The sequence below is a fragment of the Rhineura floridana genome, chromosome 6 (assembly GCF_030035675.1).
Source record: "Rhineura floridana isolate rRhiFlo1 chromosome 6, rRhiFlo1.hap2, whole genome shotgun sequence".
Taxonomy (NCBI): domain Eukaryota; kingdom Metazoa; phylum Chordata; class Lepidosauria; order Squamata; family Rhineuridae; genus Rhineura; species Rhineura floridana.
The window spans coordinates 8,497,435-8,523,110 of NC_084485.1; the positions used below are offsets into that span (position 1 = coordinate 8,497,435).

The 25,676-nt window shown below is 43.3% G+C and overlaps 2 protein-coding genes and 1 long non-coding RNA gene across 7 annotated transcripts in view; 1 reads left to right on the plus strand and 2 right to left on the minus strand.

Moving 5' to 3' along the window:
* Positions 1–1,329, minus strand: part of GMEB2 (glucocorticoid modulatory element binding protein 2) — a 56,296-nt gene extending 54,967 nt beyond the window's left edge. For all 4 annotated transcript variants that reach the window (XM_061630926.1, XM_061630927.1, XM_061630924.1 and 1 more), the window contains exon 1: positions 1,047–1,329. The gene's annotated coding sequence lies outside the window, so the exon portion shown is untranslated. The remainder of the gene's footprint in view (positions 1–1,046) is intronic.
* On the plus strand, positions 1,171–24,934 carry LOC133387027 (uncharacterized). The gene is made up of 4 exons (XR_009763345.1): positions 1,171–6,386; positions 18,998–19,166; positions 19,983–20,130; positions 24,056–24,934. It is a non-coding gene; the product is annotated as an uncharacterized LOC133387027 (long non-coding RNA).
* The window catches only part of STMN3 (stathmin 3), a 39,188-nt gene continuing 25,897 nt past the window's right edge, over positions 12,386–25,676 (minus strand). For both annotated transcript variants that reach the window (XM_061630932.1, XM_061630933.1), the window contains exons 3-5: positions 24,036–24,211; positions 21,764–21,955; positions 12,386–20,331 (exon numbers count right to left, since the gene is read on the minus strand). In XM_061630932.1, the coding sequence (XP_061486916.1) occupies positions 20,272–20,331; positions 21,764–21,955; positions 24,036–24,211 (428 nt within the window). In that variant the 3' untranslated portion in view covers positions 12,386–20,271. The remainder of the gene's footprint in view (positions 20,332–21,763; positions 21,956–24,035; positions 24,212–25,676) is intronic.

Below are 25,676 nucleotides of genomic sequence, written 5' to 3' on the forward strand. Positions count from 1 at the left end.
CACACTGGCTCTCATGAGCCCTGTGAGGAGAGACTGAAAGAAGCCTGGAGAAGACTGAGGGCAGATAGCATAGCACTCTTCAAGGACTTGAAAGGTTGACACGGAGAGGAGGGCCAGGATCTCTTCTGGATCATCCCAGAATGCAGGACACAGAATAATGGGCTCAAGTTGCAGGATGCCAAATTTCGGCTAAACATCAAGAAAAACTTCCTAACTGTTAGAATGGTACGACAATGGAACCAATAACCTAGGGAGGTGGTGGCCTCTCCAACACTGGAGGCCTTCAAGAAACAGCTGGACAGGCACCTGTCAGGTATGCTTTACTTTGGATTCCTGCATTGAGCAGAGGTTGGACTTAATGGCCTCCTGGACCCCTCCAAGTGTACTGTTCTATGATTCTATGAAAGCACAATAAAACGGCATGTCTGGAGGGACCCCACCAACAAGACCAGCGGCGTATAAGTTTTGCGGGTTCTTCTGAAAAAACTAAAAGAACTGGGGTTTCACGAACTGGGCGCGCGGTGGCGGCGGCGAGCAAGAGGCGGAGGGTGAGCCTCCTTGCAAGCATGCCCAAGAGGGCGCCGAGGTCTGCAGGAGCGACAACGGGAAGGCGGACTGAGGCTGCCCCGGGGCATTCAGCAATGGTGCTCTGGCCCAAGAAAGCTGCGGCGGCGCGCGCGGGGAAGAAGAGGCGGGAGGCAGCGGGCGCAGGATTCGAAAGCGAGCTCGCGACAGCGACTGGAGCCGCGGACTCGCGCGGGCGCGCACGAGCTGGTTCTCTCCCTCTCTCTCTGAGGGGAAAAAAGAACGGAGAGCGGCGCGCGCTCGCTCCTGGCAGCATGAGGGAAGCTTGAGCTGGGGGAGGGGCAGAGGTGCAAAGCGCGGGAGGGAGGGAGAGGCGGCCGAGCGCTCCTGCTGCTGCTGCCGCCGCCGTCCCGCCGTTGCCGTAACGTCCTGACGCTCCGCAGGGACCCGCCGGCTGACTGGCCGGGCGGAGGATTGCGTGCGTGGAGGCCCGCGCGGCGGCTGTGTGGAGGCTCTCTTACCTCAGCCGCTGCCTTTCGACGACCCGACTCAGGTTCCACCGACGGAGGAAGGCGGGGGGAAGCTACTGAGGGTGGTGATGTTTGGGGCGGTTGGAAGGGGGAGCGGGGGGGGGCAGGAGGGAAATGGCTGCCTTAGGTGTCTATGAGGGAATCTTTGGGCTCCGGCGCGCGCCGCCTCAGTTTTTTCTGCGCACGCGCAGGCCGCCGCCGCCACCTCCTTACTCTGCTGCTGTATGGCAGCCGGCTACCTAGCCGAGGCTTATTTGACGGGGCGGGAGGGAAGCCGCTCTCAACTCTTTAGGCTTGCCTGGTGTGAAATAAGTCCCGCAAGCACCCTGGTGCGCCTGCGCCGGATAGCAGAAGGTTCCTACACCACCACCCCCCGGCCAGTCGGCTTCGCGCGCCTTAGCTCGAAGATGCGCGTCCGTGTGTCGGGAGCGCGCGATCCCCTGAAGTCTTGTGGCGGCCAGCCTTGCTTGCTTACTTGCTTGTTAGGCTTATTCTTTGCTGCCCAGGCAACCGAAACAAATACGTATTTCGGGCGCTGATTCTGGTGTGTGTGTGGAAAGAATTATATACCAAAAGCTTGTAAGATATTTTTTAGGGATACTTATATATCACCTTTAATTTTTATTTTTTTTTTAAAAAACAACCACTTAGGGCTTAGGAGAGAGAGAAACCACATAAACCAGAATAGGTACCCCATTAAAATGTGGAAATTAAAAATATTAAAATCACATTTTGCTTAACTAAACACCAGGCTGAAGTGTTAAAAGCACTTCCAGAAAAGCAATACCTTGCAGGCTACCTCGTTTATTGTAGAATTATTGTCATTTTTGTACAAAAAAGTATCATGTAGCCCTTTCAATTTATTTAAAAAAGTCATATTTTTAAGTCATACATGAATTTCACATGAAATCAAGGTACAGTTTATTCCATATGCCAGAATCTCCACATCCAATTGGATATCACAGTCTGTGTCTCTGTTAGAATTACTTTTAATATGTTTTCTTTAATATATTTTAACCCGTTTTTTAAAAAAAGATGTTTTTAAAGCTTTTTAGAAAATGTTTTTAACGTTTTGTTTTAATGTATTTTAAAGTTTTTTATGATGTTTTAAAGTGTTTTTAGTGTTTCTGTTTGCCGCCCTGGGCTCCTGCAGGGAGGAAGGGCAGGATATAAATCAAATAATAAATAAATAAATATCAAGGATGCTATAGAGTGGTCACTGAATTGCTGATTTGGTGGAGGATTTCAAAGCATGCCTCAGACAAGTCTTCAAATCTTGGTGTCATCAACATCTTTCAGCCGTCTTAATACCTTCTTGAGAAAAAAGGTTCGCTTATGCCTTGCTGGTTTTGACAAGGACAGGAGTTCTGAAACAGCTGTATGGGTTCTGCTGGTATCAATTACCTAGAGAGGTAGTGGGCTCTCCGACACTGGAGGCATTCAAGAGGCATCTGTCGGGAATGCTTTGATTTGGATTCCTGCATTGCGCAGGGGGCGGGACTTGATGGCCTTATAGGCCCCTTCCAAATCTACTATTCTACGATTCTATGCTTTCAAAAGAGTGAAGAAGCATAAGTAAGAGAAATAAAAATTAATCTCATACAAAACAAATAATTTCACAGATAGTGTGAAGGCCTGTGCACACATTCTAAAGGCCAAAGCCATGCTTACAAGAATTAGTGGCAATGATTTCATTGCAAAGGAAGTTCCCTGTCATTGGCTCTATGGACTTCAATACCAGAAGAGAACTGAACAGCTTCAGCTCAGGTGCAGGCAAGTTGAAAAACAGAAAAAGCTGGGAGCATGAGATCAGGATGGTCCACTGGTGAGAACATCTTTCAACAAGACCCAAGTTTATCTCCTGAAGAGCATTTATGCCTACACGGTATATTTGCTAATAGAAACCAGGTATAGCAAGAACCTGGTGCTATGCTATATCTGGGAAGGAAGATCCTTGTGTAAGTAATCTGTTTTAATCTGTAATTTACAGTCTGCCGTACATTGTGCCATTACTGATTTTTAATATGCTACTATAAGTAAAAATCACATTCCCAGTTTTTCTTTGTTCCAGCAAAGTAAGTTGGGTGTTTCAGGGTACTGTTGCAGCTCCTAAGATTGTCTGTTGGAGCTGTATCTGCAGATCTGGAGATCTCTAAGAATGAGTTTTTAAAAACAGTAAAATGGAGACTCAGATTATTGAATTGTTCTTCAGCTGTAGTTTTCTGTTTGCTGCTTCCTGTTTTATTTGTTTATTTATTAAATCTTTATCCCACTTTTAATTTTTTTTCTTGATTTTATATACAGTAGGGCCCTGCTTATACGGCGGGCTCCGTTCCGGACCCCCGCCATAAAGTGGAAAACGCCGTAAAGCGGAACCCCATTGACTTTAATGGGGCGCGTCACGCGAAAATGCCGCAAATGGCAAAATCAGCTTTAAAATTGAAAACGAAAGCCGCCGCATTAGCGGAACGCCGGGAAGCGGGGCCCTACTGTATAACATACTTAACATACAAAACAAACATTTATGTTACCAAGGTGATACATTATACAGCAGGATATTTGTGTTCCACATAGTATCTACATAGTATACTACACATATTCAGAATAGATACAAGTGTCTTCATTAGGTAGAATGGAACTGAGGAAATCCGATTATTGTTAATCTAAGAGAGCCAGTGTGGTGTAGTGCTTAAGGTGTTGGACTACGACCTGGGAGACCAGGGTTCGAATCCCCACATAGCCATGAAACTCACTGGGTGACCTTGGGCCAGTCACTGCCTCTCAGCCTCAGAGGACGGCAATGGTAAACCCCCTCTGAATACCGCTTGCCATGAAAACCCTATTCATAGGGTCACCATAAATTGGGATCGATTTGAAGGCAGTCCATTTCCATTTCATTGTGATGGTAGCGTTACATCATTACCAGATCTATTATACAAAATAAAGCTCATCCACTCCACACCAAACTTAATTTTCATCTCGGTTCCCCTGGCTAGGAATATTTTAAGATATTCCAGATCTTTTTGAACCAGGAGTCTTTTGTGTTCCCTGCCATGTTTTTCCAGAAAGGGGCAATAGTTAATTTGGCTGCTGTCAATATGTGACTGATCTGTATAAACCATCATTTAACAAACCAAGATACCAAAATCCTACTCCCTCATGCACACATTGGGGAGGAGGAAAAATTGTTTGTTACGATGTCAAGATTTGCAGAACTTGAAAGATGCACATAGGCCCTTTTAACTGGCACACTGGTATTTCCGTTCCTCTGACAGAAAATGAGTAAAAAAAACCCTATTTTAGAATGGAATTGTGAGTTTTTCACCCTAATTTCAGTATTCCATCTTCCCAGTTGGTTTGACATGTAAACCACAGAAAAAATTAAACAGGCAGGCTAAACCATTTTTAAAAAGCACCCAATAAACTTGCAGACTGATCCATGTTCGCTCAGTCAAATTTCCCTGAATTCAGTGAAATTTGAGAGTAAATATGCACCTAAGCATAATAACATTAGACAGTCTGACAGCACAATCCAATGCTTATCTGCTCAGAAACTGATTTTAATATTCCTAGGTAAGTGTATATAGGATTGTACCTTAAGGCTGTAATCTTATGCAAAGTGAAGTATCATGGAAATTGGTTCAGCAGTAGTGGCTGCTCAGCTCCAAGTTTTCCTGGATGAATCGGATTATCTAGACCCTTTTCAATCAGGCTTCAGGCCTGGTCATGGGACAGAGACTGCCTTGGTCACCCTGCTTGATGACTTACACCATACATCAGACGAGGGGAGTGCATCCCTGTTGGTGCTGCTGGACCTCGGTTGCCTTCAATAAGATCGACCATGGTATCCTTCTGGGCCGTCTAGCTGGGATGGGATTGGGAGGCACTGTTTTACTGTGGCTGCGGTCCTACCTAATGGACAGGACCCAGAAAGTGGTGCTGGGAGACTACTGCTCAGCTCCTTGGCCTGTGGGGTACCGCAAGGTTCCATTTTGTCTCCCATGCTCTTTAACATTTATATGAAACACTGGGAGGGGTCATCGGGAGATTTGGAGTACAATATCATCAGTGTCCTGATGACACTCAGCTCTGTCTCTCCCTACCACCTGATTGCAGGGAGGGAGTGCTCATTCTAAACCAGTGCCTGGAGGCTGTGAAGGGCTGGATGTGGGCTAACAAACTGAAACTTAATCCAGACCAGACGGAAGTACTGCTGGTCAAGGGGAAAACTACACCAGGGACGGGGTTGCAACCTGTTCTGGATGGGGTTGCACTCCCCTTGAAGGAGCAGGTCTGCAGTTTGGGAATCCTGGATCCTACCCTGCTGCTTGAATATCAGGTGGCTGCGGTAGCCAGGAGTGCTTTTGGCCAACTCAAACTGGTCTACCAGCTGCGTCCATTCCTGGAGGAAGTTGACTTGGCCACAGTGACACATTCATTGGTGACATGGAGGCTTGATTACTGTAATGCCCTCTAGGTGGGGCTGCCTTTGAAAACAGTTCGGAAATTACCGTTGGTTCAAAATGCAGCAGCCAGAATGTTAACTGGAGCACAGCACAGGGAGCATATCGCCCCTGTGCTTTATCGACTCCACTGGCTCCCAATTTGCTTCTGGCCCCAATTCAAAGTGCTGGTTCTGACCTTTAAAGCCCTAAACAACCTTGGACCGATGTACCCGAGGGACCGTTTACGCTCATATGTACCTGCCCAGGATTTAAGATCACCTGCCTCTGGTCTCCTCTGCATGCCTGGAGTGAAAGACGTTAAACTGACAGGCACGCAGGAGAGAGCTTTTTCAGCTGTGGCCCCCAAGCTCTGGAATACCCTACCCCAAGAAGTCTGCACTGCTCCCTCCCTGTTGGTTTTCCAGAGACTTCTGAAAACGATCTTTTTCCGGAGAGCCTTTGGGAGGGACTGAAGGTAGAGCCTGACACTGATTTTATGCCTTCTATGTTAAATTTTACCTTTGTGGTTCCTTTAGTACCACTTCCTCTGTCTCTGTGTGTGTGTGTGTGTGTGGTATTTTATGTATTTTAATTGTATTTTATGTATTTTAATGTTTTTGTGATTTTACTGTTTACAGTTTTATTATGTATGTGTTTGATTTTATTTTTGTAAGCTGCCCTGAGTGCCCTATTATAGGGTAGAAGGGCAGGATAGAAATATTTTAAAATAAATAAAAAATAAATGCATTATTTGATTTATATCCCACCTTTCCTCCCAGCTTTGGAACACCCTACCCCAAGAAGTCTGATCTGCTCGCTCCCTAATGGTTTTCCAGAGACTTCTGAAAACGATCTTTTTCCAGAGAGCCTTTAGGAGGAACTGAAGGTAGAGCCCGACGTTGATTTTATGCCTTCTACGTTAAATTTTACCCTTGTAGTCCCCTTTAGTACCACTCCCTGTATATATGTGTATGTGTGTGTGTATACATACACACACACACGCACACATATATATAGTATTTTATGTATTTTAATTTATTTTAATGTTTTGTGATTTTATTGTTTACAATTTTATTATGTACGTATTTCTATTACAGGGTAGAGTGGGCGGGATAGAAATATTTTAAATGAAATAAATAAATAAATAGATTCTGAGTAAACATGGATAAAATCAATCTCTATATAACAGCTGTCTTCTTGCTTTACTGGAACATTGCTAAGGTGCTTGCTGTTTCTTAAGTGAGGGCCTTACTTTTCCATTTGCTTTATCACTCTCTGAATCTCTGATATGGACTAGGGATCTTTGCATAAAACGTTTATTTTTACTATTGTAAATTGCTCTGAGAGAGCTGGCCTGAAAAGCAGCCTGAAGAATAACTTAATTAGGCTAATGCTCACTTCAGCAACTTATTTACAAAATTAGAATGATGCAGAAAAAATTAGCATAGCCATACTGTCTCAGAGAATAATAATGATGTATTGAAACATTCAATTTGTAGTCAGGGCTTTTATGTTTATGAGATAACTTCCTGTAGGCAGTAGGAGTGTGTCAGGGATGTAAAGTAGCTCAGATGAAATCACTTCTTCAGGTATCTGCTTAGACCTGATTCTGAGCTGACAATCATTGGCATTTTTAAATGTTTTTTAATCTAATATGCAGACTAGACATTTTAAAGCTGAAATTATTGATTTATAGAGCGACACCACCTCCGGTGTGCCCTTCCTATAGAATTTGTACCCAGAGATGTTTCCTCACTGATTATCTCAATTTCACCGGGTTTCTGTTACGCCTGTTATGTGTGGACAGTGGCCCAAGTTGGCACAGCATGGTGAAATCATGGGCTGTTTGCCAAGACAATAGTTGCGTAACTTATGGTTCCAGGGGACCAAGTTGCCTGCCAAGAGAAAGTGTGCAGCCTGTGAAAGCCTTTTTATGGCTGGGAAGGGTTTACCTATTAGGGTAAGCTTTAGCCTAGGTCACCCCTGTCATCGTAATACCTACCTGATCAGAGACCAACTGAGGGAGCGGCAAGAAGAGGGCTTTGCTTCCTTTATTATTTGTTTGTTTATTTGATTTATATCCCACCCTTTCTCCCAGTAGGAGCCCAGGGTGGCAAACAAAAGCACTAAAAACACTTTAAAACTTCATAAAAACAGACTTAAAAATATATTACAACAACCATTAAAAACATATTAAGACAAAACATTTTTAAAAAATAAGGTTTAAAAATATATTAAAAAGCAACTCCAACACAGCTGCAGACCGGGTAAGGTCTCTACCTAAAAGGCTTGTTGAAAGAGGAAGATCTATAGTAGGCGCTGAAAAGATAACAGAGATGGTGCCTGTCTAATATTTAAGGTGTGGAAATTGGAGGGAGAAATATCAATAATTTAAGATATGCAGACGATACCATACTACTAGCAGAAACCAGTAATGATTTGAAACCAATGCTGATGAAAGTTAAAGAGGAAAGCACAAAAGCAGGACTGCAGCTGAACGTCAAGAAGACTAAAGTAATGACAACAGAAGATTTATGTAACTTTAAAGTTGACAATGAGGACATTGAACTTGTCAAGGATTATCAATACCTCGGCACAGTCATTAACCAAAATGGAGACAATAGTCAAGAAATCAGAAGGAGGCTAGGACTGGGGAGGGCAGCTGTGAGAGAACTAGAAAAGGTCCCCAAATGCAAAGATGTATCACTGAACACTAAAGCCAGGATCATTCAGACCATGGTATTCCCGATCTCTACGTATGGATGTGAAAGTTGGACAGTGAATAAAAGTGGATAAGAGAAAAATCGACTCATTTGAAATGTGGTGTTGGAGGAGAGCTTTGCGCATACCATGGACTGCGAAAAAGACAAATAATTGGGTGTTAGAACAAATTAAACCAGAACTGTCACTAGAAGCTAAAATGATGAAACTGAGGTTATCGTACATTGGACACATCATGAGAAGACATGATTCACTAGAAAAGACAATAATGCTGGGACAAACAAGGGAGTAGAAAAAGAGGAAGACCGAACAAGAGATGGATTGATTCCGTAAAGGAAGCCACAGACCTGAACTTACAAGATCTGAACAGGGTGGTTCATGACAGATGCTCTTGGCAGTCACTGATCCATAGGGTCGATACAACAACATTTGAGGGAATTCCAAAGGGTAGGCGCCACTATACTAAAGATCCGTTTCCTATGTTGTGCGGAACAAATCTTCTGATAAGATAGTTATCTGCAGGAGGCCCTCACCTGCAAAGCGGAGTGATCAACTGGGTATATAAGGGATATATGGTATTTCAGGTATCCTGGTCCCAAGCTGTATAGGACTTTGTACACCACAACTAGAACCTCAAACTTAGCCCAGTAGCTAATAGACTGCTAGTGCAATTCTTTCAGTAGTGAAGTGACATGTTTGTGATACCCTGCTCTAGTGAGCAGTCTCGCTGCCGCATTTTGCACCAGCTGCACCTTCCGGACCAACCTCAAGGGTAGCCCCACATAGAGTGCATTATGGTAATCCAATCTGGAGGTTACCAGTGCATGGACAACAGGGCACAGGCTATCCCTGTCCAGAAACTGCCACAGCTGTCTTACCATCTGAAGCTGGTAAAAGGCACTACTAGCCATGGAGGTCATCTGGGGCTGTAGCGTCAAAGATGGATCCAGGAGTACCCCCAGACTATAGCCTGCTCTTTCATAAGGAGTACAACCCCATCCAAAGCAGGCAACTGACCAATTATCCAAACTTAGGAACCACCAACCCACAGCGCCTCTGTCTTGCTAGGGTTCAGACTCAGTTTATTGGCCCTCAACCAGCCCACCACAGAGTCCAGGAACCAGTCCAGGCCTTGCACAGCCTCTCCCGATTCAGATGTTACAAAGAAATAGAGCTGGGTATCATCAGCGTACTGCTGACACCTCGCCCCAAATCTCCTGATGACTGCTGCCAAAGGCTTCATATAGATGTTAAACAGTATGGGGGACAAGATGGTACCTTTATGGTCCTCAAGGATGGCTGATGGTCAACCCATACAGTATGGTGGAGAATATAGCTGCAGGCATTGCCTCAAGGAATAAGAATGTCTGCAGACCTGGTCAATTACTAGTTGAGCATGAGGAGAAGCTGTTTCGTGACAGGAATGGGCACCAGCTGGAGGGCCAGATTGGCTTTGTGAGAGAACTAAGAAGGCTGCTGCACTGGTTTCCTTTGGTGACAGATCCTCAAGTGAGGAGTGGGTGCAATGTCTGCCCACTTCTAGTTTACCATGATGAGCCAAGGGGTATTCATTTCATACTAGAAAAGATAGCTGAAGCCTCCTGGTAACCCCAGCACCAATGGGTGTATCTGGCCCCTTATTTGACATTTGGTGCACATGCTGTATTACCTGCACATGTGCCAGATTATTATAATCAAGTCGGGAATTCTGGATTGGCACAATACCTTAAGAAATATATTCCATGCAACTGGCAAACAGCCGCCCACCTCAGATAACAAACCCAAAAGTCTATAGTCTGCCTACCCCTCTCCATGTATGTATGAAATCTCCCAGTTTTTTAACAGATTCCAAATGCAGAATTTATATTATCTGGCCACAGAACTTGTTTTAGTCTTGGGTACATAGCAAAGCTGCCTTAAAATGAGTCAAGCCACTGGTCCATCTAGCTCAGTATTATGTGTCCTGACTCAAAGTGCATCTCCAGGCTTTTGGATATGGGTGTTTCCTAGCCCTATTTAAAAATTGAGGGACTGAACCTGACATCTTTTGCATGCAAACCAAATGCTCTTGCCATTGAGCTAGAACCCTTCCCCAGTCACAAGAGCTGTGCTCTTTCAGGCAGCATTCCGAATCTCAATATAATTTTTTGATTGTAAGTTGCTTTGGATTCACTATTGTGAAGAAAAGTGACTAATAAATTTAATTAAATAAATAATAACAGCTAGGGAGTTCCAATGAATTGATTCCATCTGAATAAGCACATAGAGGATTGTACTGTTAGTGCAATATTCTAAGCTTTTTAGATGTAACAAAAAAAAAAAGCTGAACACTGCTCCAGTAGTTCGTATTTTTGCAAAATGTTGAGCTTCTTGGAAATGCTGTTCAAAGGTTTTATTCAGCCAAATAATAATGCTGCAGTGTTCTGTTGATACTCCAGTTTTCAGGAGGTTTCAATCAGGAATAAAGTGCCCCACAGGGGAATGTGTCCGCAACAACTTAGCCTGAAAGAGATCTCCTCTGTAAACTGACTAAAGACTGTGGTTAACGTTTTCTTCAAGCTTGTACCTTTCAATTGCTTATTTTGGGGAATAATCTATAGGTCACACCTGTGAACAGAGAACAGAACCTCAGATGTGCCCAGCTCTGTTCTGCAGTAGCACGTTGCAGGGGAATATTGATAACAGAGAGGTTGCCTTGCAAGGCAGTTGAATCACTTCCCAGGAAAACTGTTTGAAAACCACTGTAACGGAAAACTGGCATTGCATGAATTAATAAAAATGGAGAGTTGTAGTTTCATACCAACTTTATTTCTTTTCCCCCTCCTCATGAATCACTTCTTTTGCACAACAACCACCTCAAGTTGACAATGAAATGCATGTGGTAGATTTAAAGGAATTGGATGAGGCTCTTTTAAGAGTGAGAAAGGTATTACTGGCACCATTACACTTTCTTATTTTTCTGGAAAGGACAAAGACAGCACATGCTGCATCCTAAGAAGTGAATCTTGTGGAAGGCCAACAATATTCAAACAGACTACCAGGAGGGAACAGGAGGCCAGTCCTGGGGGAGGAGGGAACACCATTTAAGTTTGGGCTGCTGTCCAGGTATTTTGAAGTCTGCTTTCCATAGGCTGAGCTTCATTTTACACAAGACCACTTCTAGACGCAACTCTTACATAGTGCTCAAACAGGAACCCATACAATACGCCTGGGACAGAGAAAGTATCTCTGTTTTACACATGAAAGGAGCTTGCAAGGCTTGTAGCTCAGTCATGACCAGGTTTGCTGAGGTGGTAAACTAGTTTAGGACTTACTTCCAAAGACTGTACGTAGCCTTAAAAACTGAAGGTAGCAGTGAAAGCTGATCCACGCATATGCTAGCTAGAATAAGAAATCTAGCATTCTTGCATCATTTCTTTGCACATCTCACTAGCATCCAGTGGTCACTACTATCTTTTCATTACACTCTACAGTAAGCCTATGGATTGTAGAAGCCAAAAAGGTAATAAGTGCCTGCGTTCTACATTCCTAAAGAGGCAAGATCACAGAGGAATAGTTTTATTCAGGGCTGTGGAGTCGGTCCGCCAGACCTTCGACTCCAGCTCCTCCAGGTATTGGGCTCGTTGGAGTTGGAGTTGAAAAAAGTAACTTTTCCAAGCTCTGGATTCATGTGGTGGTGATGAAATGCCTTGTGCTACCATTTTACTACAGTAAATTTGTTATTACTAGTTAATATACATTTGCCATTTATGAAGGAATTGGAGTCGGAGTCGGTACATTTCTACCGACTCTGACTCCACCCAAAATTGCTTCCGACTCCACAGTCCTGGTTTTATTAGTGATCCTTAATATGAAATCTGCTGTACAGTAATATCAACAGCACCATAAGCAGCCATTCCTTGCTTCTTACTTCAAACGTCAGTTTGTGCGTGCGCGTGTGTATTTGCATTTAGGGATGCAGTACTTACTGGTTGTATGTGTGTACCTGAACATGTACATAATGCATGCAGACACATAGGGTAGTATTCACTGCTAGTCCTACTCAGAGCAGACCTACTAAAGTTAATAGACATGACTAACTTAAGTTCATTGATTTTAGTGGGTCTGCTCTGGGTAGGACTAGCACTGAAAACAACCCATAATCAAACTCTGTGGGAGATCCCTGTGACAGTAAAGTAGGCTTGTGGAATGGAGCCAGTTGAGGCAGCCAATGAAGAAAATGCCTAGAACCACTGGAGAAGGAGCAGCAGGAAACTCCCTATATGCTGTGAATGCAGCTCTCAGGCAAAAACCACTTTGCACTGAAAAGAGGGAATAAGAAAATAGGAAGAGCTCTGCTGGACCAACACCAGATGCATTAATGCTGGGGGTTGTATTCAATGTTAGTTCTACGCAGAGTAGACTCACTAAAATTAATGGCTGTGACTAACTTAGATCTATTCATTTCAAGGGGTCTACACTAACTAGGACTTCGTTGGCTACAACCCTGAGCTTTGCTCTACAATACAGCAACAAAATGGTGCTTGAAATGAAAATTTCCCACGTGTACATGGACAAAGACCATTAGATCATAGAACCTGGAGTCCTTACAAGCTGTTTTTTTTTGGGGGGGGGTTGTTGTTTTTAAGGTAGCTCTGTTGCTGTCTTAAAATAAGTGGATTTTATGGCTTACACAGAGCAGGCTTCCCCAATACGCATACGGAAATGTGGCAATTAAGCTTTGAAAATCAGGTCCCTAACCATTTTTATTCCCCTTTGGACCTAAAATAAACTAGACAAACAAAGCTGATCCTGCCACCCCACCTTAATATTGGTAGCTGTGACAGATAATTTGGTTCATAATCTCTCAAAGTAACATGTATTTCAGCAACACACCTAAGATGTTATTAAGACCTAGAATTGTATCTAGGCACGGATGCATCAGGAAGAATTTCCAGTTCCATCACATAAACATTAGAAATTATACAAGTTATACAATGAAGTGTTGCAGTGTGGAACATTCTTGCTCAGGATACTCTATTCCACGCCCACACTGAGCTTGTTTTTCAATCCTCCCCTACAACCAGCCAGTGTTCCATAGCTGCTCAGCATGCCCAGTCCTCATTAGGAACTATTAATGACATTTGTTACCCCTTAGGGGTTTTCCCCTAATTTGTTTGGGGGTGGTGGAAGAGGGGGGTTTCCCATGCCTGCTGATACCTTCCCTCTTGTGTAGGGCTGGTGTCACTTTGGATATGTAAGAAGAGGAACAAGGAGAACTGAGCTCGCTATTGCTATATATAATGATGGTGTAGATTTGTAGAATATTCCCTGCAAACCACAAAAAGTGGGAGTGCCTGAAAAGGGGGTTGACACAAGAGACTCATGAAAGGCATGAAGTCCCAGTTCTAGCACAAACCACTCCACCATTGGAAGCAAATGGAAATTAATTTAATTTGCGGATTTGCATGCCACAGATATGGATTCTTCATAATCAATTCAAGTGGGCATTTGCCCATTTTATTAGTGCCTTCCCCAATTTGTTTGCAACATGAGTAAAATGTCTTTGGAAGCACCCATTGTAATTCATATTATATCTAGTACAATAAAAAAAATAATTTATTTGCTGCACCCATTGATACTAGATAAATTCATTCCCTGGCTTCCCTGATACATCCAATTGCAGAGCTCCTGATACATTTGGTATACTTTTCTTTACTCAGCATATTACATCACTAGCAACAATGACTGATGCAAACTTCCACCTGACAACATTGGCATACCTGTGGCTAATCCATCCTTGGATATGCAGGTTGTATCTTAAAGCATGGAAAGGATTACAATGAAGGAATTAATGATCCTATTCTTCTTATCTAGATAAGCACCAATGGCAGAATTCATTGACCGCCTAACACAGGCTTCCCAGATGTTTTAATCTTCAACTCCCATCAGCCCTGGCCATGCTGGCTGGTACTGATGGGAGTTATAGTCCAAGATATCAGGAAGGCACCAGCCTGAGGAAGGCCAGCCTAAGGGCCAAACCACATAACCATGTCGAGCTCTTCATGACTGAAACATGGCAGAATCGCTTTCGTGTGTGCATAGGCTGTTTTGGAAATATCACATAACTTCCATATTGCCTAAAACACAGCATTCAGCTTCTACTCAAAGGTAACCAATATGGTGCCTTTCAGATTTTGGATACCACCTCCCATCGGCTCCAACCAGCATGGCCAATGGTCAGGGATGATGGGAGCTGTAGTCCCACAACATCTGGAGGGTACCACATTGGCTATCCCTGGTATAGTTGGATACACACACATGTGAATCAGCCCTAAGTCTTCCAATGGTTGCATACATTAGAGTCTCCAGAACACCAATTATTCTCTGAGAACAGCATCACAAAATCAAGACTGGTGGTGCATCATTCACTGTGTAGATCTGGAATGATTCACGAATCTCAAAGACTCAAGAAGAACTAAGGGGAAGCAGCCACAGAACATACCAAGCTCAGTGATCGTAGGGTGAGGAACAGGAAGGAAGCACCCATAGAGAACAAGACACTATTGTCTAACAAAAGGTGGCCTCTATCTTGTATACTGCTATGAAGAGGCAGACTGGATCATCTGGACCTCAAGTCTGTAACCAAGGAAAAGCTATAGAGTGGACCCAGACCTCCCAGGATGTCAGACTTCCTGGCATTACCCCCGCTCAACCTTTTTCCTCCTACCATCCTTAGGAAAGATTCTCCCAGTTCTTATCCAGCCTACTATTGAATTGCCACACTTCTTTTTTTATCAGTGTTTCTTCCCCATATCTCTGGCTTTCTTTATACGTAAAACATCCCATCTGTTTCAGTAAGCAAAGACGACTGACTATGCACTGATACTAGCTCTTTCTCCTATGACCATAGCCTAGTTCTCACCAAGGTGGTAAACCTGTGGCCGAGCTGTACCACTTCAGGCTGTGGGGGGGCTTTCATGATGGAATGTTCCTATATATATTAATATCCCTGCATATACAAAGCTAGGTATGTGGGAGCTTTAACCTAGCTTTCTACTTGAAGCTTTCCATGCGCAGCAGAGACTGGTTTTATATGGAGGAGCATTTGATCATGTATTTGATCAGATATGCCACCTGATGTAGTACAGCTCAGATATAGGTTTATCTCCTCACTGGGAAACTAGGCTCCATGCCTGGCTATAAATGCTGTTGATGCCACGTGGATTAACTACCAGAGTGAATGCTGTTTCTGAGCTTGTGTTCAGATGAGTATGACATTTTTCTAGTTGTCGTCACCATTATTATAAATATCAGTAATCATAACCATAGTACTAAAAACAGTATTTACAATAAGTCAGAATTACACATCAAAGCAAACACCCAGCACCACAGCAAATAAGACACTGTTAACATCTTGCAGTCATTTTCACAGGTCCCACCAGAGGACACGGGCACCAACGACTGCAACCACTTCTTACACACAAACTCTATTTTTTTCCTTAAAATTTAATTGAATTTAAGTTAATTTAAACATTTTTAAATGTATCATCACTATAACATGGATGAGATGATTCTGCATTATACACAGGCGCTTATCTAGGATGGCCGCTATTTAGAAACTGATTTATGAGCTTGGATACTAAAGCTCAACTCTTCTTTTCCTAGCTCCAAGCACGTCTTCCTAGCCCTGGCTGCTGCTTCTAACAGACCTATCTTCCTCTTCCTTCTGATCGTCTGAACAGGCATTTCTGTGTGGCATGGTAGCCCCTTTCTTTGGATACAAAGCTTTCTGCTAATACCCTGGTAGTGGAAGGCAGGATGTGTGCTAGGGAAGCTGTATACAGCTCCACCTGACTTCCAGCCAATTTTTTTCTGTGCCTTGACTGGATCAACTGGCTGAGTGATCACCTGCCCCTACCCAAGAGATGGCTTCTTTTATGATGTTAAGGATGTTCTATCTCCAGTCTAGATTTATTTTTTCAAATGAATATAGAAGGCTCACAGTATTCACTCGAGAACAACTCCTCTGATATGGTTGTAAAGGCCTTTTCCACTAAAAATAAATAAACACCCACAAAATGCCTGCCCCCATTTCTGAATTCCAAAGAGAAGAAATTCACATAAGAGCTCTGATCGCTAATGGGGCAGTGACCACAGAACCTAAACAATAGAGTCATTTTGGTGGGGGAAGCATCTACAAGGTGATGTTATTGACAACACTGGTGCCCCCCCAAATGTCACCATGGGTCATCACACCCTTTACCCTGATGTCTGAAAAGGCACAAATGAGATCTGACCAAAATCCACAGAGACTGGAATCGTCGTAGATCCAGAAAAACTAAAAAAAAAAGTCAGAGGGAGAAGTACTAGGCTAGTATGTAGTATGCACCTACTGAAAAACTAAGTATTTATTTGCTACAGTCAAGGCTGGCATTGGTACTCTACAGTTCAGGCCCTTCCTTCAATGGGGACCCATAGGATTTTAGAACCAGTGTTGATCTATAGCCAGTGTAGGCTGAATTATTTTGAAAATTCATTTGTTGTGGGCTAAGCTGCAAGCATAAACATGGACATAACAGAAGGGCAACATCCATTGTCTCTCAGCCTTAACTCTCATCTTGAAAACTCAAATAAGGTTATTGTAGGGGAGAAAGGAAAATTACATTGCAATGCCCTATGTACTAAAAATGCTATCTAAGAGATACATAATAATAGTAGCCAGGAGGTCAGCCTTGCATTCAGGCAGGATCATTCTTGCCAGCACAATAGCAACTTAAATATCTGGAGCGTGATAACTAGGAGGAACCCATTTGGAATTGGCAGGAGGCAGATTTTCCTATTAGTAATACAACCCAGCACAGAATGTGTCCCCAGAAGTCCTGTGCTAGGTTGCATTACTGAGACAGATGAAAGGCTCACCTCACTTTCTGTGTCCCTGGTGCCTTGCAGAGGACTGTCTCAGTGGCTAACGAAGCACTCACTGGTCTCTGGAGCATGAAGGACCCTTAGGTGCTGTTGTCATGTGACAGATGAAAAACCAGACAATGAAGAGTTTTAAGAAAGGGAAAGTTGCTAACCTTAGTGTTTTGACTGTAAATCCCACTTTTCTTCTGGAGGATCCCAAATCTACTTCTGTGCATTCAACCAAAATGGGAGTGGCCATACCAAATAAAACCCCCTCTTTGTACTAACCAACACACCCTGACTTCCTTGTGCTGCTGGCAGTCTAGTTTGGGTACCATCTTCCCTCTGTACACATATACTATACAATATGACATATTTATCAAGGGAAGCTCTCCAGGAATAACAGCAGAGCAACATCCAACAGTACCCAAATCTGTGCCAGTCCCTTTCCTCCCTATAGAGTGCTGGCTCAATCAATGGTTCCTTTTACTGTCAGCTTCTCTTCTGTGAAAACTTCACTCCACAGCATGCACTTTTGTAGGAACACAAACCTGAGCACCTGACTTACCAGAAAAGGTTTGATGCAGTTAAAAAAATAATAATGCAGATCTTGCACTGCAGCCATGGGCACTAAGGGCTGCAACCCTATGCCCACAATACTAAGAAATAATCTCCATTGAATTCAATGGGCCTTACTTTGGAGTGAATATTTTTACAGTAAATCTCATTGCGTTGCACTGAAACCATTATTCATCCAGCCACACACTGTGATGCAAGCCAGATTTTTTTTTTTTGTATTATTATAGCACAATTCAATGTCCAAAATGCTTGCAACATCTTTGTTTTACCCTCACAGCAACCCAGTGATATAGTTTAGGCTGAGAGACAATAACTTGCAAAGGCCATCTGCATGACAGAGTGGGAAACTGACCACACGTACCTCACACCAAAGCCAATACCATGCCCAGCCTAATGGGTGATGCATGCTTTACTTTTTAAACTCCAGTAAAAAAAAAAAAAGATGATCTGGGTTTAAATGTCAAAATAGAGGCACTACAAAGGTCAATCGGGAATCATATAGACATATTCAAATGACCAGGCTTCTTTCTTGAAATAAATGCAGAAGCTAGGAACATAGCAAGCTGCCTTAGACTACTGGTCCATCTAGCTCAGTATTGTTGACACAGACTGGCAGTGCTCTCCAGGGGTTCAGACAGGGCAAGCTCATACCAGGGAATGAACCTGGGACCTTCCGCACACAAAGCAGATGCTCAAACCACTGAGCTATTGCCCTTCCCCTGGATCTTTTTCTAATAGCTGCTGCTTTGTTTAAGTGAGAGTAGGGGCTGAATCCATCCAATTTAAATGCGCACATGCTATTAAACCTTTATTTTAAATTTGTTTAATGTTTAAACTTTGGGGGGAAGCAAGATAAGGTCTTTTCCTTCCATTTGGCATTTAGGGACTGAGGAATATTGGGATGGTGTCTGATTTTTCTGGCTGCAGGATTTTTAGATTTGGTGGTAATTTTAAAAGCATTTTACTGCCTTAACTTGTGTGTTTTGATTGTTTTCATACTGTGAGCTAAAAGGAGGGTTATAAATGAAGTAAGCAACATTCACAACTGATGGTGCCATGTATGTATTTTGCTACTTAAAGTTGGGTACTTTTTTTGACCCAATTTGGAAAAAAATAATGTGTAAATTGGCTCTAACAGACCTTTCAACTGTTGAAGATTATATGTGAACATTGCTAGTAGCTACACAAAATCATACACTACATTTTATGGGGAGGCACTACTGAAATCAAAATATCTAGTTGCTTTTACATTTGTATCTCTGAAACTTCACAGATGCACACATTCTGCCTCCTCTCTGTTCCTTTTTCTAGGCAGTCTCCTCTCCTTCATCCTTGAAGTTGTAACTATCAGAAATTGTTACAGGACTCTTTATGTCCTTTACTACAGTAGAGTACCTGAAAAAACAGACCCTTGTCATCCGTACTCCAAATCCTGCCTCTTGTGACGCTACTGACAAGATGCTTTCATCTTCAGGAAGAGGTGTGGTTTACTATCCCCAATAACAATGTCTAGCTGAAGTCTTGCAGCTTGCTGTGTAGCCATGCATCTTTTCTGATGTGAATAATCAAAGTGAAAGACTGGTATCCGAAATGTGCCAGACTTCAAGATACCGTTTGTTTGTATCGTGGAACTTTAGATCATGCAGTGGCCCTGCTTAGCCAAAGTTTCTTTACCCTGAAATCTTTTGAAAATAAAAGCACAATTCAATCCACAGGCATGATTATGTCTGAGGCTAAACAGGGCAGCAATTCATACTTGCTGTGGTGCTCTTTCATGTGTTCTCCAGGCTCTGAACTACTAGCTAAATTCAACAACAGCTGTCAATCAGCTGACAGAAAGCAAAGAATAAGCTGCAAGAGGCTCTTTCTAACCAAATCCTTCAACCATCTAGTCTACTTTAGCCACTGAGAAAGCAATGGGCCTATTAGAGCCTTTTCACACATTACACAGTGGCAGATGTATACTTGCCACTGACACTATACCTAAGAGTGAGCCAAAGCCAATCCTGGTCTGCGTGTACATATACAACGCACTCGTTTGCAAACATACAGTTGCCCTTGCTTTATATTTCAAGTGTACATGTAGAACATAGATATATGTCTAAAAAAAACCTTAACATGTGAAACTGCCAATTCCCTGCTTGACAAGGACAGGCTCCTCTTTGTCCAATCACGTATCGTTACTTTACTTGGGACAGCTACCAAGCGCGGTCAGTGCTTCACAGAGAACAGCCCTCATCTCCACAACATCACCAAGCGTGTTCAGCGTGTCATCTGTAATTTGTTTGTGCATTAGTTTCAGTTTCATCTTTTGCTCTTCTGAAGAAAAGCCCAAAGAGAAGCTGGTTGATGGAGTCTATATTTAATGTTTGTGAACTAGCTGCTATTCTGCTGAGAAGCCCCTATGAACCCTCACAAGTTAAAGATACAGAGAGGATATGAAGGTTGGTTTACCGGAGGGAAGGGGTAGGGAAGGGGAAATGGAAATGGCAAAATCAGATGTTGCCTCATCTAGACCAAATAATAATAAGTGTAGAGTTTTGTTTGTTATTAGGAAGCAGCTGCTAGTTGTGTAGAAAAGCCCTTTATCCAGAAATCTCTTCCCGCTGCTCCTTGTTTCTGCGCACCTCAGCTGCATGCAGTTCCTGAAAGACATGGAAATAATGCAGACTGTGAAAAGCACATATGGCAGGGAAAGGGAGCTGAGGACCCGGGGGCTCTATCTAGCTTGCAACCCTGGCCCTCTTGGACCCAAGGACCTCTGCTGCTTCTTCCATAGAAGATGCTTTTTTCATCAATTTCAAGCAAGTTTCAGAGGGGTAACCTTGTTCATTTCTTAAAGGAGGAAGAGGGGTATTTTGGCATCTGAAAGGCCAAGGGTAACATCCAACTAAGTCAGAGTTGACCCATTGATTTCATTAAGAACACAAGTGGCCCATATAGCCCAGCATCCTGTTTTGACAATGGGCAACCAGATGCCCATGGGAAGCCCGCAAGCAGGACCTGAGTGCAACAGCGCTCTCCCCCCCCCCCCCGGGGTTTCCAGCAACTGGAATTCAGAAACGTGCTGCTTCTGACAGTGGAGGCATGTTGGATATCTCCCTAAAAGACTGGAAATGGAAATGGACTGCCTTCAAGTCGATCCCGACTTATGGTGACCCTACAAATAAGGATTTCATGGTAAGCGGTATTCAGAGGAGGTTTTACCATTGCCTCCCTCTGAGGCTGAGAGGCAGTGACTGGCCCAAGGTCACCCAGTGACCTTCATGGCTGTGTGGGGATTAGTCACACTAAAATATCTTTCCCAGTTAGCATCTGTATTGGAATTGTTTTTAGGTTTAATTGTTTTACCATTTGTGTGTTTGCCATCCTGGATGCCTTTGGGAGGAAGAGTGAGATATACATAATAATCATAACAATAACCAAACTAGATCTTCCAGTCAGAGATCTGTAATCAGATCCCCTGTGTTTTTTTTAAATGACAAATGCACTGGGGGGGCTGGATCAGGGCCATGGTGCTGGGGAATCTGATTCTTTCTCCTGTGCATTTTCCCCGTCCAAATCGCTCCTTGCCAAAGAGCTGCTGTTTGTTCCATTGTGGTACCTGAATGTTTTTCCTCATGGGAAGCAGCTTGGGGAATAGAGGTGGGCAGTGGCTTTGGACTGGGAAAATGGGGGTGGCTTGGGGAAAAGACACAGGGGAAAGGATTAAAAAAACCCTTCTCCTTCTCACCCCACAATTATTGTCCTGCAGTTGTGTATGCCCTTTTATAACCCTTAGATCACAGATCTCTTTCCCTCTCACCTACTTGCATCCTCAATCTACCATTTGAATCTACCATTATTTTTTTCCCCGTTTACAATATCTGCAGCAAAAACTAGTGTTCGTTTTGTCATCCTGATTTGTCTTTAAGGTGCCAGTGAGAGGAACCAAGTGGCACAACAGAGGAGGGCCGTCAACCCGAGAGTCCCCGGCATCACCCGTGATATGAAATGAGTTGCCCTTCATATCAGGGATGACATTGGGAACACTTCCTGTTGGGGTTCGTTAGGTGTGAGCCTCTGGCGCTGGCTTGCCTTCTCACGGAGTCGCTCCCTCAAGGCAGCTAGATGAGCTTCACGGATCTCCTTGCTCAGCTCCATCTTGTAGTTGAGCTTCTCCTCAGCCAGCCGGCTGAAATTGTTGTTCTCTTCTAAGGCCTTGTGGAGCACCTCCCTCTCATGCTCCCGCTTCTCCGCCAGCTGCTTCAGGACTTGAGCCTCCTGGCTCTGCAATGGAACCAGCAAACCAGAACAGATTAAAGGACTCCTCGACAGCCAATTGTTTGTTTTTTAATGGAACCAGTTGACAATGAGGACATTGAACTTTTCAAGGATTATCAATACCTTGGCACAATCATTAACCAAAATGGAGACAATAGTCAAGAAATCAGAAGAAGGCTAGGACTGGGGTGGGCAGCTATGAAAGCTAGAAAAGGTCCTCAAATGCAAAGATGTATCACTGAACACCAAAGTCAGGATCATTCAGACCATGGTATTCTCGATCTCTATGTATGGATGTGAAAGTTGGACAGTGAAAAAGGCAGATAAGAGAAAAATCAACTCATTTGAAATGTGCTGGAGGAGAGCTTGGCGCATACCATGGACTGTGAAAAAGACAAATAATTGGCTGTTAGATCAAATTAAACCAGAACTATCACTTGAAGCTAAAATGTTGAAACTAAGGTTATCATACTTTGGACACATCATGAGAAGACATGATTCACTAGAAAAGACAATAATGCTGGGAAAAACAGCAGGGAGTAGAAAAAGAGGAAGGCCAAACAAGAGATGGATTGATTCCATCAAGGAAGCCACAGACCTGAACTTACAAGATCTGAACAGAGTGGTTCACGACAGATGCTCTTGGAGGTCGCTGATTCATAGGGTTGCCATAAGTCGTAATCGACTTGAAGGCACATAACAACAATCACAATGCCTGGCTACCCCATATCCCCATATCAGTGTTGTACTTTGTATCTATTACACCTGTTTCTTCTATCATGACTGGGGGCGGCTGACCTTTTCCAGTCCAAAGGCAGCACTCAATCTTGGCCAAGCCTCCAAGGGGCCTCATGCCAGTTGTGGATGTGGCCAAAGTGGGTGTGGCCAACCCTCCCTCCCTCCCTCCCTCTCTCTCTCACACACACAAAGGACACGCAGCCTCCCCTCTTCAGGTGATCTGTACAGATCGACTAAGGAGAGGTGATTATCAGATGTTTGGGAAGGGGGCAATTTTCATCCACATAGGCAGGGGAGGAATGCCTCTTCCCCACTTATTAAATGGTTGATCCAATGACTAGAAAGAGGGCAATTTGCATCCCAATCAGGGTGCTGGGCTGAGTGGAGAGTTTTAAACCTCTCTGCCTTGCCTACTTTATTTTTTTCCGTTTTGCCACTGCTGTGAAAATTGGTGGGGTCCTGGGGGCAGTGGTGATTTACCCTATTTTTTTCCTGTCACTTCCCCCCGCCATGCTTCCTTGCATGTGCGGTGGAGCCCTATGCATTAATACTGCTTCTCCCAAGGGCTTTAAATAGTATAAAACAATGGGTATTTCACCATCCCTAATACCTGTGTTTACAATGCCGCATTAGCCAAATTTACCCCTGCAAGTCAGGCAAGTGAAGGTCATTAACTTGGGAATAAAACAGATATCTGGAAATTTACTCTTCACTGACCTTAAACATACTTCCATCTAGTTTTTTAATTTTTTTTTAAAGCTTTCCTTCCTCCTGGTTCAATTTAATATTTCATTTTGTTTCTCTGCAGTAGATGTAATTTCACTTGTGACAAAAACACAAATGAAAAAGGGTTTGGCCTTTGAACATTCAGTAATTATTTTGCCCGTAAACTGCAGTATTCGCTACCTGGTCATTTTAAACTGCTGTAAGATATTTGACATAATTTCAGTCATATAAGCCGTTAATGGTAATGCACTAATAAATTGCATGCCTTTGTTAGTCTCCTCCAAGTGAGTGTAACAGCTCTCCATTTCTCTTCTGTCCATATGCAATGTTTTGGAAAACTTTGAACCACAGAGCAGAAAGGATTCTCACAAGCTTTCACCGGCATAGGAATTTAGCTGTAGCCAATAAATTAAATTTTTAAATTTGTATATTTGTTTTTAATGCTTTGAATTTTTGTAAACCTCCCAGACAGCTTCAGCTATCGGGTGGTGTACAAATGCAATAAATAAATAAATAGATTAGATAGACAGATTAGATAGAAAGGCAGGCAGAGCTCCTCTTAGGCTCAATTCAAGGACAGGTCAAGACTGGCTAGTAAGCAGTTCCTTCACAATCCCATTACCTTCCTTCTCTCCTCTGCAGCCTCCAGCCTCTTCTGCAGCTCTTCCAGGGACAGATCCCTCTTCTTGGGAGGAGAGGAAAGGATTGGGCTCTCAGGGGACAAGTCAGAAGGTGACTTCAGAATCACTTCAAAGCTCTGGCCAGAAGCCCTCTTGTCCAGCTGCTTGACTTCCATATCTGAGCAAGAGGAACACAGGCACCAAAAGGATTAAGGGACATGGCCTGTAGTGTCAAATAAGGCCCTGAAATTGGCAAAACCGGCCCCCTTCTTGTGAATGCACAGGATTGAGGGTTCTTCCTTTTTCCCCTTTACCTGAATCTATTCTGAGTCCTTACAGGTTAGATGTTAGCTCACTTAAGCTTGCAAGTTTCCAATAGCAGTTGTCTGAATGTTTAATGGTTAGAGACCCCACACAAAGATTCTTGGGTCTTGGGGGGCATCAGGAAAATGAATGGGGAACCAGACAACAGAATATTCATCTCATATGCTATTTATTACTGTCTTACCCACTACAGCTATTAAATGCACTCTAGGTGGCTGCAGCCATCATATCAGAATCAGAAAATAAGAATATCAGAATAAGATATGTTGCTGTATACATTTAGTATATATCAAAGTGTAGAATCTGGAAAGAACAAAACCTATTAGGTTACAGTATTACACTGAACAGAGTCCAGACTCAAACTCTTGCAACAGTACATAATCATACCGTTTCACAGTACAGTACATAACGTTTCACAGTACATAAACATATAATATGATATATAATGTGATAATATTATCTCTCACCATCAGCTGACGTGGATGGAAAATAAAACACCTGCAGCTCTTCTACTAGTCTCCAGAAAGACTGGTACAGTACCCCAAGAGGTATGGCTTTTTGTATGTTTTCTTATCAGAAGATGTGCTTCTAGTGAATCTGGTTTCTCAGTCTAGTGTCTCAACCTGGTGTTCTTTCATGGATGCCAGTGAGGTCTCCACGTGGGTTATAGTCCCCAATCAGCTCGAGACAGGAACCTGTCATAATTTTTTCTTGGCTCCTCCCCTTCTTACTGAGGTGATGCCAGTTCTGTTCCTGTCTCAGCTCGGGCAACAACCTTTGGCTGTTTTTCTCTCACTTCTGTAGACTATCAGCCTACGGCTACTCTATTTTCCTTCGTTCTTTTCTATACTTCTTATTCTGTTATATATTTGGTTAATTAGTTCAAACAAACAAACAAACATATATATATATATATATATATATATATATATATATATATATATATATATATATATATAATCTTTCTCTTCCTCTTTTCGTACCTATTCTTTCTCTCCTGGCTGAGATATGGAAGCACTACCGTCTTCTCAGACCGCCAGGACAAAAACCCTTAGAGGAACAGGGCAGCATACAGTGGCTACTGTGGTCGGATCCCTGCAAGGCCATAAGGGGTCAGGGCAGCACTCAGCTCCTGCTGCAGTCAGTTCCCGGCCGCCGTCTGTCCCACAATCCCAGAACAAGAAGGGACACAAAAAATCAGGGCAGCACCCAGCTCCTGCTACGGTCAGTTCCCTGCAGATATTGGGCATCATGGCGACAGCTCCAGCGGACGCGCAACGTCCGGCCAGGGAGCATAGGCAAGAAGCCTCACGTCAGAG